This window comes from Cetorhinus maximus, chromosome 8 (assembly GCF_964194155.1).
Source record: "Cetorhinus maximus chromosome 8, sCetMax3.hap1.1, whole genome shotgun sequence".
Classification (NCBI taxonomy): Eukaryota; Metazoa; Chordata; class Chondrichthyes; order Lamniformes; family Cetorhinidae; genus Cetorhinus; species Cetorhinus maximus.
Window position 1 is genome coordinate 23,693,790 of NC_135886.1, and position 14,455 is coordinate 23,708,244.

Sequence of the window (14,455 nt, forward strand, 5' to 3'; positions counted from 1 at the left end):
TCAGCTATGCAATCAGTGCATTACCACTCTAATTGATACAACTGCCGTACTTAATTATTAAAATGCAATTAACAGGCAAATAAGGTAAAAGAAAATGGCAAAATTGATGTTGGGAACTAAACGCATAATCTGAAGTAATGTTAAGTAGAAAAAGGATTTTACTAAACATTATTTCTGTATGAGAAAATTCACCTTATTAGTGAATTAGGGTTACATCAGGGGCAGAATCTTCCGGTTGGTGGGCGGGGGCGGGGCCTGCTCGCTGACGCGTAAAATAACATGGGATGATGTCGGGTGGAACTCCCAGCGTCACCCCGCGACATTTCCATTTTCAGGTCAGCGGGGGCGCAGCCGAGTCAGCTGTGCGCCCGCCGACCTGTCAACGGCCTATTAAGGCCATTGAGCAACTAATTAAAATCATTAATGGACCTGCCCGTCCAACCTTAAGGTTGGCGGGCAACTTGGGAGCCCTGGCGGGCTTTGGAAAAAGCATGAAGCTTCATCCACTGGAGGGATGAGGTTTCATGAGGGTATTTAAATTTTTAATAAAGGTTTCAGTTAAAGTTATGGACATGTCCCAAATCATGTGACAGTGTCACTTGAGGAGACATATCAAGGAAATTTTTCTATCATTTTTATTGCAAATTTTAATTCGGAGCCAATCTCCCTGAGGCAGCACTTAGCCTCAGGGAGAATGGTGCGCTCTTTCGTGCACATGCACGAAACAGTGCACTCCCGGCTGAGGGAATCCACCCCCCCCCACCGACCCGCACAGGGAGCACATAGCGCTTCCTGGCGGACGTCACACTGAGTGGGCCTTAATTGGCCTGCCCATGAAAAATGACGGCGCGCCCCAATTGGGGGTGCCGATTGGAGGCGTGCCAGCCCGCGCCCGCACCACCAGGGAATTTGTTTGCTATTCACATTGTTTGCAACAGCATTGGCAAACTAGTCTCTGTTTTGGTTCAGGCAAAGCCAAGTGTTAAAGTCAAACAGTTTATCAAAATCATTGCGAGACATTCCTCTGAAATTGATTTTTTGTTGAATTTTATTGCTAACATTTATTTGAAAATTCTATGGAGGAATTGGGCTAATGCTGTTAGTTATTACAATGTCTTTTCAGCTCATTGGATGTGGTTTCATAGCAGCCTATAAAGACTACTCTTGTTGTCAGGTACAAAGCTTCCAAGTTAAATGCGCTTGGACAGCTAAAACGAAGGCAGGGATTTTCTGGCCCCATCGTGGTGGGACCCGCCAAGGGAGACTTGGCGGTCCAGCCAAAAGTCCATTCCTGGCGGCGGGTGAGGGCAGAAAATCTTGCCCTAAATTTCTGCTGGCACGAGTCAACAAACACAGCCCATAGCTTAGCATTTAGTGCCACTACCTGACTCAGTGAGGCTATAAATATGCAGGAAATGGAAATGCCATATGGTGCATTAGAGAGTACTATTGAGGCTAGAGTTAAGGCATATTGTTGGAAAAGGAGGGAACTTTACTCTGCATCTAACTGCATGTATCCTAAGACTGTACATGACATGTGAATGCAAGAAGAAGAAAGTGGTCCAGCATTGCCCGCCCTTATGAGCACAAATGTTCACAAAAAATATAAGGTAGGTTGTGACCATAATAGATATATCTATTTTAAAAAAAATAATGGTCAATACCTACACCTTCTCAAGGGCAATTAGGAATGGGCAATAAATGGTAGTCTAGCCAGCAACAGCCTCATCCTGTGAACAAATAAATTATATACATATGTATAAAAATATATATATAAATATATATATGTATATGTGTGTGTGTATGTGTATATATATATATATATTCATTAGATTATCTTCATGTTATAAAAAGTTTTTTAAGAATCTGAAGGTATGTTTTATTTTATCCTATTTCTTCTAAATTTTGTGTTTATATAGATAAAATATGGTTCCAGAATAATCAAAACAAGGCTTGGTCTACTCATACGTCACTTGCAGGAAGATGATGCTGGGATTTATTATTGCAGAGCTGTGGAAAATACATTCACACAAATCATGACAAAATTTCACCTTAAAATTATTCTGAGTGACTTTAAGGCAGCTCCAATGAAAGCAGAGTACAACGATGGAAAGGGTAGAGATGTTCGGAGCAGGACAAGGCTACGTTACAAGGATTTTCTGCAGCTTCTGAACAAACCAGGCATTACTGTAAATGAGTACTGCCAGCAAATCTGGCGTAATGGAAAGAGAGGACAAAATAGTAAAACAGCAAAATGGAAAAACACACAAGAGTTTAAGCGGTTTTAGATTTTGGACAATACAAAATGCATTATGGTGCTCCTGTGAGGAGATACAGTAATAAAAGTTATTCACTGGACTGTTGTATCAGAGTCTTGGCTGAATAATCTGACTATGTCTCTGGTATACCATGAATGGATGAAATAGAATGTGGCCATAATAGCTAAAAAATGTGGCAAGAAGTATGAATATATCTGGGTGTATTCTAATCAATAGAAATAGTTGTTTCTTAAAAGGAAGGTTTGCTTTAAAAGCAAACATTACTATGTAGGCAGTTTTTTTGGATAGTTTGGGGAGAAAATGTCAATGATTTCTCAAAGCTTTCAAGAAGTCAGCAAGTTAATCTTACCATGGCAGTGTGAATTGAATTTCTACCTCAGCTCTCAATCAAATCCACCAAGGATTTGTAAAATTGGTCCCAACTGTGTGTTGATCATCATTTCCTGACTTGGCAAAAGTAAAGAGAATGGTGAAGGAATGGCACTTGCCATTCACCTCACTGAGAGATGCCCGCAAAGTGTTTACAGGCTTCAGAGTAGAGACATGTTCAAATTCAGTGCCTGATCCAGCATAGTACCCTCTACAGGTTATCTGTAAGATCTATGATCAAGCAAGAAACACCAAAGCTCTTCAGCCAATCAGACTGAAGAATCCTCAATGGGCCACGCAGAGCAGAACCTTCTCAGCTTAGTCTCTGCTGAAATGACAGGACCTTTAGCAGGTCAGGATCCCGTAGAACTCTACAGTGGGATTTGTCACAGCTCTTAACTGAGCAATGGTATTAGAATCCTGACTCTGGGTTCCCCGGCCAATCAAAGCAGGACATGGATTTTTAAGGCTGCAGCAACCACAGGAATGGGAATGGCCTTATCAGCCCCTGCTGTGCACGCCTACCTGGCTCACTGGGAAGAGGGTCTAGTTCCATAAAGCGGCAGATGTCAGCAGCGACTTGACATGAAAACCTGAGCCTCCTGAGGCACTAGTGCTCACACACATCAATAGAGCTGATCCTCTGCCTGTGGACCCTCTGTTGGGGGTCTCACCTCCTTGGAACTGGATATATATGTCTATTCTTCCTGCCCTGTGGGGTGCCATGTAGCTGAGGAGAAAACTGCTGCTGTAGTTCCTGTTGCCAAAGCAGGAAGTATAAATTTGATTTAAACCATGTTTAGAAAACAAAATGAAGATTGGGAGAGATGGATGGGATTAAGAGAGAGATAAAAGATGCACAGGAAAAGTTTTTTTAAAATGTTTTTTTTATTTTTTACATCTCTAACACTATTACTGTCTGAAGGAATGAGACTTCACACATGTAAAATTAAGGTTTCAGGGTCAGAGATATTGATTGGCAGTAATTATCAATTATCATGCCATTAAAAGTCAACTTACTCCTAAATGCACCAGCCATAACGTTTTCTGACATTTTTAGTGGTGAGCTAGTGGACAAGTAATCCAAATTTATGCCATTGCATTGATTTCGATGCCAAGTCTATCAGCAAGGTGTTACAGCTCACTCTATAGAGGAACAGGGTACCTCCAATAGCGACTATGCATTTAAATGTGCATGTGCGGACTTGAAAAGTTGTTGTCATATTTACTTCATTATAGCACTCAGCACTGTTAGCCTCATTGTTATTATCTGCACAAAATGCAGGTCAATTCAGAAATGCTCTTGCTGATCTGGAGGAAGGTTGGAGTAACTGCTTAAAGGATTGCTAAATGTATTATTTCATGTGTATTATTAAAGTATACCCTTTTAAGGATAAGCATACTTTGTATTACATTTTCAAAATCATAAGTCAGGCATACCTCATATTTAGATGATGAGATATACCTTCATTGAATTATATATGTTATCATCCTGAACTACTTCTTAAAAAGCTTTTAACATTTTACTTTTATATGCATAACAGGTAAGTGTATATCTGGCAGGTACATTAAATGGAAAGTTCACCTTATACATACGTAACCTTCACTGAATAATCAAGCTATTTTTTACAGAACTTGACCAGGATTAATTTTATACATCTTGAACCCCTTGATTGACAATGAATGAGGCTTAGGTAATATAAAAACAAAAAGCTAAAAGCTACTGCGGATGCTGGAAATCCAAAACAAAAACAGAATTACCTGGAAAAACTCAGCAGGTCTGGCAGCATCGGTGGAGAAGAAATCAGTTAACGTTTCGAGCCTTCACGACCCTTGCTCCTATCACTGCTTGCTTATCTCCACAATCACCACACCCTCAACTTCTCTCTCCCCCCGCCCCCCCCACCTTAAACCAGCTTATATTTCTCCTTTCTCCTAACTATGCTTCAGTTCTGCCGAAGGGTCGTGAAGGCTCAAAACATTAACTGATTTATTCTCCACCGATGCTGCCAGACCTGCTGAGTTTTTCCAGGTAATTCTGTTTTTGCTTAGGTAATATAACCTGGTTCATAACAAAGTCACCAAGCATCTTATTAGCTACAGCTAAGTATTTTCCTTCCAGGTAGAAGAGGGAAGTTCCAAGTGACTCCATAAAAAAGGTAGATAATTCTGTTCCCTTTTCCTCTGCCAACTTTTTACAATGTAGTTTTCTTCTACGTTTTTCAATTAACCTACAGATAAATGCACCTGGATGTACTGATACTTCTTATCAGCTTTCTTATTGGAAAGCCTAAAAAATGATCTCATGTTGTGTGACCATGCATTAAATGTCTGTATCTCTTGTATTAACTGATGTTGCACTAAAAATCCACAACTGTACTTAAATGACTTCAGTGTTAAAATCAATATGAAACATGCCTGCTTATTTCTTTACAAAATGTCACAAAATGTGCTAATCATCTTCTCTGCTCTCAAAATGACTACTTTTGTCCATATAGAAAGGTCTTGCATACAGTGCATTGTATAGCAATATTAACAATTTAAGAGATATTGACTTTTTGTTTATTTCTTTGGGCCAGGAGTGAATGAATACAAAGGCTTTTATGGCTCATGTACAGGAGTCTCGGGCAAATATAGTGCCCTTGGTTAAAACCACCACAGTGTGACAGAACTGTATGCTAAAAGCATTGTGTAAAATGTTTTTGGGCTCCTTTTTTCTTGCATGTTGCCTCACATTTGTGTTTTGATGAATCGGGGTGGGGGTGTGGGATGTAGGATCCAGGACACAGGATTCCATTCTCTGGCTCTGGCAATACCATTGTCGCACCAATATAATGGGCCTTGGCTTTGAAATGATATCACAATTTTACAAGGACATCATTAAATTAATTGGTTAATATTATTGCTATCTTACAAAATTAACTACCTTAGTCATTCTCGATAACAGTATGAAACACGCTGTGATATTTCAAATCTATGCTCAATAATCAAGAATGTGCCTACAAACATATGGAGTAAGTAGTGAGTCTTATCTGCCTACAGAAAAACAATCCTGTGATCGAGCATCCTCATCAAATATGAAAAGATTATAACGTTCTAATGCAGTAACATATAACTAAAAGGAGAAACATTTCTGTTGATTGAAAATTTGACTTCCATTATTTACATGTTTTAAGTGGTGTTAAAAAGAAGCCCCAAGAACCCTGCCAGATTTTCTCTCACTCAGCACAGCAACCCCGACATGAAGTGTAGCATTCCTCGCAGCATGTAGGTTGAGATCAGTTAACGAAGCACATGGGGAATCAAACTTGGAACCTTTCCACTCTGCATGACTCAGCCATAGTTTTGTTCCTTGAGCACATAAATTACAGAAGGTGTATCATGTCTTCATTACAAGGCTTAAAGTTCCTTCAGTAATTCAAATTTACACAGAGTTTCCCGTTATCAAAACTGAGATATATACATCATATATATATATCTAGCCATTAGAATACTTTTGAAGTGCAATCACTATTGTTATGTTGGTAAATACAGCAGCCAATTTTCACACAGCAAGATCCCAAAAAAAAACAATGAGACAAATGACTGATGATCCTTTTTGGTGATGCTGGGTGAGGGATAAATATTCACCAGAACCTAATGGGCTCTCCTGTTCTTCTTAGATTGTGTCATGGGATGCTTTATGTCAGCCAAAGCTGGTAGACAGGGCCATATTTTAAGATCTCATCTGAAAGAAAGAATCATATAATCATGGAATGGCTACAGGCCATTTGGCCTATCGGGACTGTTCCAGCTCTCTGCAAATCAATGTAGGTAGTCCCACTTCCTGCCCCCACCCTTTCCCCGCGACTCTGCAATTTTTTCTCTTCTGGTGCTTGTTCAATTCCCTTTTGAAAACCCCACAATTGAATCCGTCTCCAACACCTTCTCAGGCAGTGCATTCCAGATCCTAACCATGCACTGCCCAAAAAGGTTTTTCTCATGTCACGTTTGGTTCTTTTTACAATCATCTTAAATCTGCGTCCTCTGCTTCTCAAATCTTCCACCAATGGGAACAATTTCTCTTTATCTACTCTGTTGAGACTCCTCATGATTTTAAACACCTCTAAGAGATCTCTTCTCAACCTTCTCCAGGGAGGACAACCCCAGCTTCTCCAATCTATTCACAAACCTGAAGTCCCTCATCCTTGCAACAATTTTTGCAAAGCTTTCCTGCATCCTCTCTAAAGACTTCACGTTTTTCCTAAAGTGCGATGTCCGGAATTGGACACAATATTCCAGTTGAGGTCAAATCAATGTTTTACAAAGGCTCATCATAACTTTCCTGTTTTTGTACTCTTATGTCCAGAATTTTTCCAAGGGGTAACAGCGGCTCCCCATGATGCTGGTAAAATGCCAGCAGGGGCAGAAAGTCGCCCTTATTTGGGCAAGTCTTCCTGGCACTGAAGTTCCCACAAATGGTAATATCCTGTGGTTGCGGGAAGACAATCTGCCATTTTCTGAGGCTTCCCATCTCCCATTTCCTAGTCCGAGTCCAAGAGGTCTGGTAAAATTCAACCATGTGTCTCTACTTATGAAGACCAGGATCATGTAAGCAATTTTAACCACCAGCCTAACCTGCAAACCAGACAATGCAACACTAGATTATACGCTCAAGTCCTGGAGCTTTGACCCAAGAGAAGAGGGCTACTACTGACTTTTTATGTAGCTTCCAAAATAGCTTACAGAGGACTGTAGTTATAAATAGTTTGCTGATTTAGTATTTTGCCTTACAAAATCCTGCCTTTTTCTGTTCCATTTTCTGATAATTGAGCTTTCTTTTTAGGCACATTTGGATTTTTTAAAAATAAAAAATGGCAGGGAGAAATATGTGCCTTGTAATAATATGTTGAATGCAACTCACTATATTGTACTTGACTGTAAAGGAGAAAGCATTGCTGACTGATATAAAATGTTGGTCACCCATACAGATTTCCACACGAATGAACAACTGTGATGTGCAATGCAAACACTACCTTTGGAAAGGTATTGAATATTAGATACACATTCAGTATTAACATAATACTTTGTAGACTGCATTGTGATACATACTATAGCTGATAATAAGCAGCATACTACATTGACAATTTAATATTTTGTTGTATTAGAAATATAAGAATAAAGTTTTTTAACTTCCAAAAATGTGTTTATTAAGTTTTACAGTAAACAATTACATTCAGTTTATCTACATAAGGTGGTCGCCATTTAAAAATGTCATCAGCATCTGATGCAAAGAGTGGGCATGTCTTAAACTCCTGTGCAAGACAGCCCATTAGGCCTGCTTGATTCCTTGTGCCTACTTATAAGGTAGCGGTAAGTAAACATGCATTTATGGGGTGAAAAATTAAGGCTGACTATTGCTGTGAGTATAGCATATCGTGGCTGAAAAGGGTGGTCAACCTATCTGCTGAGTATATGTGAAAACATGGTTTTTTTGGGCTAGAAAAATTGGGTCATCTTATATGCTGGGTGGACTCATACACTGTAATTCATGGTACCTAACAGCACTGTGGTGTAGCTACTTCACATGGACTGCAGTGTGTTACAATCCCCGTAGAGACTGATAACTTTTAAAAGGAGATATGAATTTCCCAGTGACCTATGCAAAGAATCACATGAGAAGATTTCATGTTTTAAGATTTTTACTATAAAAACAAACTAAAATCCACATCGACTAAACATTAATTTGTAGGCAACTAGGTGGTTGTGTAGTGGTATTGCCACTAGACTGGCAATCCAGAGACCCAACGTAATGCCCTGGGGACCCGGGTTTGAATCCTACCACAGCAGATGGTGGAATTTGAATTCAATAAAATCTGGAATTAAAAGTCTAATGATGACCATGAAAGCATTGTTGATTAAAATAAACCATCTAGTTCACTAATGTCCTTTAAGAAATCTGCCATCATGCCCTGGTCTAGCATACATGTAACTCCAGATCTGCAGTAATGTGGTTGATACTTAATGCCCTCTGAAATGGCCTAACAAGCCACTCACTTGCACCAGGCTACTAAAAAGCCAATGAAAAGGAATGAAACCGGACGGACCACCCAGCATTGACCTAGACGTTGGAAATGACAATGGTAAATCCAGTCGTGTTGACCCTGCAAAGTCCTCCTTACTACCATCTGGGGGGCTTGTGTCAAAATTGGGAGAGCTGTCTTACAGACTAGTCAAGCAACAGCCTGACATAGTCATCCTCACAGAATCATATCTTACAGATATTGACCCAGACGCCACCATCACCATCCCTGGATGGTGTCCTGTCCCACCAGCAGGGCAGACCCAGCACAGGTGGCAGCACAGTGGTATAAAGTCGGGAGGAAGTTACCCTTGGAGTCCTCAATATTGACTCCAGGCCCCATGAAGTCTCATGGCATCAAGTCAAACATGGGCAAGGAAACCTCCCACTGATTACCATGTACTGCCCTCCCTCAGCTGATGAATCAGTGCTCCTCCATGTTGAGCACCACTTGGAGGAAGCACTGAGGGTAGCAAGGGCACAGAATGTACTCTGGGTGGGGGACTTCAATGTCTATCACCAAGAGTGGCTCAGTAGCACCATGACTGACCGAGTTGGCCGAGTCCTTAGCTGTGAGACTGGGTCTGCGGCAGGTGGTGAGGAAACCAACAAGAGGGAAAAACATACTTGACCTCATCCTCACAACCCTGCCTGCCGCAGATGCGTGTGCCCACGACCACCGCAAAGTCGTTGTGGAAATGAAGTCCCGCCTTCACATTGAGGATATCCTCCATCATACTGTGTGGCACTACTACCATGTTAAACAGATCTAGCAACTCGAGACTGAGCATCCATGAGGTGCTGTAGGCCATCAGCAGCAGCAGAATTGTACTCGAGTACTGGTTCAATGAAGAGTGCACCAACAGGCATACCCAAAAATGAGGGGTCACCCCGGTGAAGCTTTAACACAGGACTACTTGTGTGCCAAACAGCATAAACAGCAAGTGATAAGCAGAGCTAAGCAATACCGCAACCAACATATCAGATCTAAGCTCTGCAGTCCTGCCACATCCAGTCGTGAATGGTGGTGGACAATTAAACAACTCACTGGAGGAGCAGGCTCCACAAGTATCCTCATCCTCAATGATGGGGGAACCCAGCACGTCAGTGCGAAAGATAAGGCTGAAGCATTTGCTACAATCTTCAGCCGGAAGTGCTGAGTGGATGATCTATCTCGGCCTCGTCCGGAGGTCCCCAGCAGGACAGATGCCAGTCTCCAGCCAATTCAATTCACTCCGTGTGATACCAAGAAACAGCTGAAGTCACTGGATAGTGTAAAGGCTATGGGTGCTGACAATATTCCGGCAATAGTACTGAAGACTTGTGCTCCAAAACTTGTCGCGCCCCTAGCCAAGCTGTTCCAGTACAGCTACAACACTGGCATCTACCCGGCTGTGTGGAAAATTGCACAGGTATGTCCTGTACACAGAAAGAAGGACAAATCCAACCTGGCCAACTACTGACCTATCAGCCGACTCTCCATCCTCAGTAATGGAAGGGGTCATCAACAGTGCTTTCAAGCAGAATTTGCTTAGCAATAACCTGCTCACTGACGCCCAGTTTGACTTCCACCAGGGCCACTCAGCTCCTGACCTTATCACAGCCTTGATTTAAACTTGGACAAAAAATCTGAACTCCCGAGATGAGGTGAGAGTGACTGCCCTTGACATCAACGCCACATTTGACAGAGCATGGCATCAAGGTGCTCTAGCAAAACTGGAGTAAATGGGAATCAGGGGAAAACTCTCCACTGGTTGGAGTCATGCCTAGCACAAAGGAAGATGATTGTGATTGTTGGAGGTCAGTCATCTCAGCTCCAGGAAATCAATGCAGGAGTTCCTCAGGGTAATGTCCTCAGCCCAAACATCTTCAGCTGCTTCACCAATGACCTTCCTTCCATCATAAGGTCAGAAGTGAGGATGTTCGCAGATGATTGCACAATGTTCAGCACCATTCGTGACTCCTCAGGTGCTGAAGCAGTCCATGTCCAAATACAGCAAGACCTGGACAATATCAAGGCTTGGGCAGACAAGTGCAAATAACATTCGTGCCACACAAGTGCCAGGCAAGGACCATCTCCAACAAGAGAGAATCTAACCATCGCCCCTTGACATTCAATGGCATTAGCATCACTGAATCTCCCACTATCAACATCCTGGGAGTTATGGTTGACCTGAAACTGAACTGGACTAGCCATATAAACACTGTGGCTACAAGAGCAGGTCAGAGGCAAGGAATCCTGCAGCGAGTAACTCACCTCCTGACTCCCAAAAGCCTGTCCGCCATCTATAAGGCACAAGTCAGGAGTGTGATGGAATACTCTCCGCTTGCCTGGATAAGTGCAGCTCCCAGAACACTCAAGAAGCTTCACACTATCCTGGACAAAGCAGCCCACGTGATTGGCACCATATCCACGAAAATTGACTCCCTCCACCACCGACGCACAATAGCAGCAGTGAGTACCATCAACAAGATGCACTGCAGGAATTCACCAAAGCTCCTTAGACAGCACCTTCCAAACCCGCGACCACTACCATCTAGAAGGACAAGGCAGCAGATAAGTGGGAACACCACAACTTGGAAGTTCCCCTCCAAGTCATTCACTATCCTGACTTGGAAATACATTGCCAATCTTTCACTGTGGCTGGGTCAAGATCCTGGAACCCCCTTCCTAACAGCACTGTGGGTGTAACTACACCACATGGACTGCAGCTTTCAAGAAGGCAGCTCACCACCAGCTTCTCAAGGGCAATTAATGCTGGCCCAGCCAGCGAAGCCCACATCCCGTGAATGAATTTTTAAAAAACACATGGAATCATACCTTACAGATCAAGTCCACCTCTGCATATGTCCTGTCCCACCGGCAGGACAGGCCCAGCAGAGGTGGGGGCACAGTGGTATACAGTCGAGAGGGAGTTGCCCTGGAAGTCCACAGCATCGACTCTAATCCCCATGAAGCCTCATGGCATCAAGTCAAACATGGGCAAGGAAACTTGCTGTTGATTACCATGTACTGCTCCCCCCTCCCCCACCTCAATATCTGATGAATCAGTACTCCAACACGTTGAACACCACTGGGTGGCAAGGGGACAGAATGTACTCTGCGTGGGGGGCTTCAATGTCCATCACCAAGAGTGGCTCGGTGGCACCAGTACTGACCTAGCTGGCTGAGTCCTAAGGGACGTAGCTGCTCGACTAGGTCTGCAGCAGGTGGTGAGGAAACCAAGAGGAGGGAAAAACGTACTTGACCTCGTCTTCACCAACCTGCCTGCCACAGATGCATATGTCCATGACTGTATTGGTAGGATGGACCACTGCACAGTCCTTGTGGAGATAAAGTCCCCTCTTCACATTGAGGATACCCTCCATTGTGTTGTGTCGCACTACGACCGAGCCAATGGGAGAGATTTTGAACAGATCTAGCAGCTCAGGACAGGGCATCCATGAAGCACTGCGGGCTATCAGCAGCAGCAGAATTGTACTCAATCATAATCTGTAACCTGATGACCCAGCATGTCCCCCACTCTATTGTTACCACCAAGCCAGGGCATCAATCCTAATTCAATGAAAAATGCAGGAGGGCATGCCAGGAGCAGCACCAGGCATACCTGAAAATGAGGTGTTAACCTGGTGAAGCTACAACATAGGACTACTTGCAGCCAAACAGCAGAAGCAGAAAGTGCTAAGTGATTCCACAACCAACAGATCAGATCTAAGTTCTGCAGTCCTGCCACATCCAGTCATGAATGGTGGTGGACAATTAAACAGCTCACTGGACGAGGAGTCTCCACAAATATCCCCATCCTCAATGATGGAGGAGCCCAGCACGTCAATGCAAAAGATAAGGCTGAAGCATTCGCAACAATCTTCAGCCAGAAGTGCCGAGTGGATAATCCATCTCGGCTTCCTCCTGAGGTCCACAGCATCACAGATGCCAGTCTTCAGCCAATTCAGTTCAATCCACGTGATATCAAGAAATGGCTGAAGGCACTGGATACTGCAAAGGCTATGGGCCCTGACAATATTCTGGTAATAGTACTGAAGACTTGTCCTCCAGAACTTGCCACGCCCCTGGCCAAGCTGTTCCAGTACAGCTACAACACTGGCACCTACCTGGCAATGTGGCGATGTGGAAAATTGCACAGGTATGTCCTGTACACAAAAAGCAGGACAAATCCAACCTATCCAATTACCGCCTCATCAGTCTACTCTTGGTCATCGATAAAGTGATAGAAGGGGTCACCATCAACAGTGCTATCAAATGGCACTTGCTTAGCAATAACCTGCTCATTGATGCTCAGTTTGGGTTTCGCCAGGGCCTGTCAGCTCCTGACCTCATTACAGCCTTGGTTCAAAAGTGGACAAAAGAACTGAACTCCCAAGGTGAGGTGAGAGTGACTGTCCTTGACATCAAGGCAGCATTTGACCAAGTATGGCATCAAGGAGCCCTAGCATAACTGGAGTCAATGGGAATTGGGGAAAACTGTCCACTGGTCAGAGTCATACCTAGCACAGAGGAAGATGGTTGTGGTTGCTGGAGCTCAATAATCTCAGTTCCAGGACATCACTGCAGGAGTTCCTCAGGGTAGTGCCCTCAGCCCAACCACCTTCAGCTGCTTCATCAATGACCTTCCTTCCATCATAACATCAGAAGTTGGGATGTTCGCTGGTGATACACGATGTTCAGCACCATTCACGACTGCTCAGTTACTGAAGCAGTCCATGTCCAAATGCAACAAGACCTGGACAATACCCAGGCTTGGGCTGACAAGTGGCAAGTAATATTCACGCCATACAAGTGCCAGGCAATGACCATCTCCAACAAGAGAGAATCTAACCATTGCTCCTTGACATTCAATGGCATTACCATCACTGAATCCCCCACTATCAACATCCTGGGGGTTACCGTTGACCAGAAACTGAACTGGATGAGCCATATAATTACTGTGCCTACAACAGCAGGTCAGAGGCTAGCAATCCTGCAGCGAGTAACTCACCTCCTGACTCCCCAAAGCCTGTCCACCATCTACAAAACACAAGTCAGGAGTGTGATGGAATACTCTCCACTTGCCTGGATCAATGCAACTCCAACAACACTCAAGCCCGCTTGATTGGCCCTCTCCATAAATATTTACTCCCTCCACCACTGATGTACAGTAGCAGCAGTGTGTACCTTCTATAAGATGCACTGCAGAAACTCACCAAGACTCCTTAGACAGCACCTTCCAAACCCACGACCGCTAATATCTAGAAGGCAAGGGCAGCAGATACACGGGAACACCACCACCTGGAAGTTCCCCTCCAAGTCACTCACCATCCTGATTTGGAAATATATCGCTGTTCCTTCACTGTCGCTGGGTCAAAATATTGGAACTCCCTCCCTAACAGCACTGCAAGTGTATCTGCACCACTTGGACTGCAGCAGTTCAAGAAGGCAGCTCACCACCACCTTCTGAAGGGCAATAGGGATGGACAATAAATGTTAGCCTACGCAGCAAAGCCCACATCCCATAAAAATTAATTTTTAAAAAACTGAACGACAGAATAGGTATTCCCTAGTAACTTAACAAAACTGAAAATTCCATGCCACATTTATACTTCACACTGCATTCTACACAGATTTGTAGTCCTGTGATTAAAGACCAAAGCTCCTCTCGGTTTTACAGGATCTCTTCTCCCTGCTTCATCAGGGTGAATCTTCCAGTGTCCTTTTAAACAAGGACCCCTTCACTCAACCCTTTGAGCA

General features: G+C 43.4%; 1 protein-coding gene across 1 annotated transcript in view; it reads left to right on the forward strand.

Annotated features, from left to right (window-relative positions):
• LOC144683518 (semaphorin-3D-like) overlaps window positions 1-2,358 on the forward strand; it is a 130,495-nt gene extending 128,137 nt beyond the window's left edge. The window contains exon 17 of the mRNA XM_078546587.1: window positions 1,920-2,358. Coding sequence (XP_078402713.1) covers window positions 1,920-2,288 — 369 coding nt within the window. The 3' untranslated portion in view covers window positions 2,289-2,358. The remainder of the gene's footprint in view (window positions 1-1,919) is intronic.
• Window positions 2,359-14,455: the final 12,097 nt, after the last annotated feature.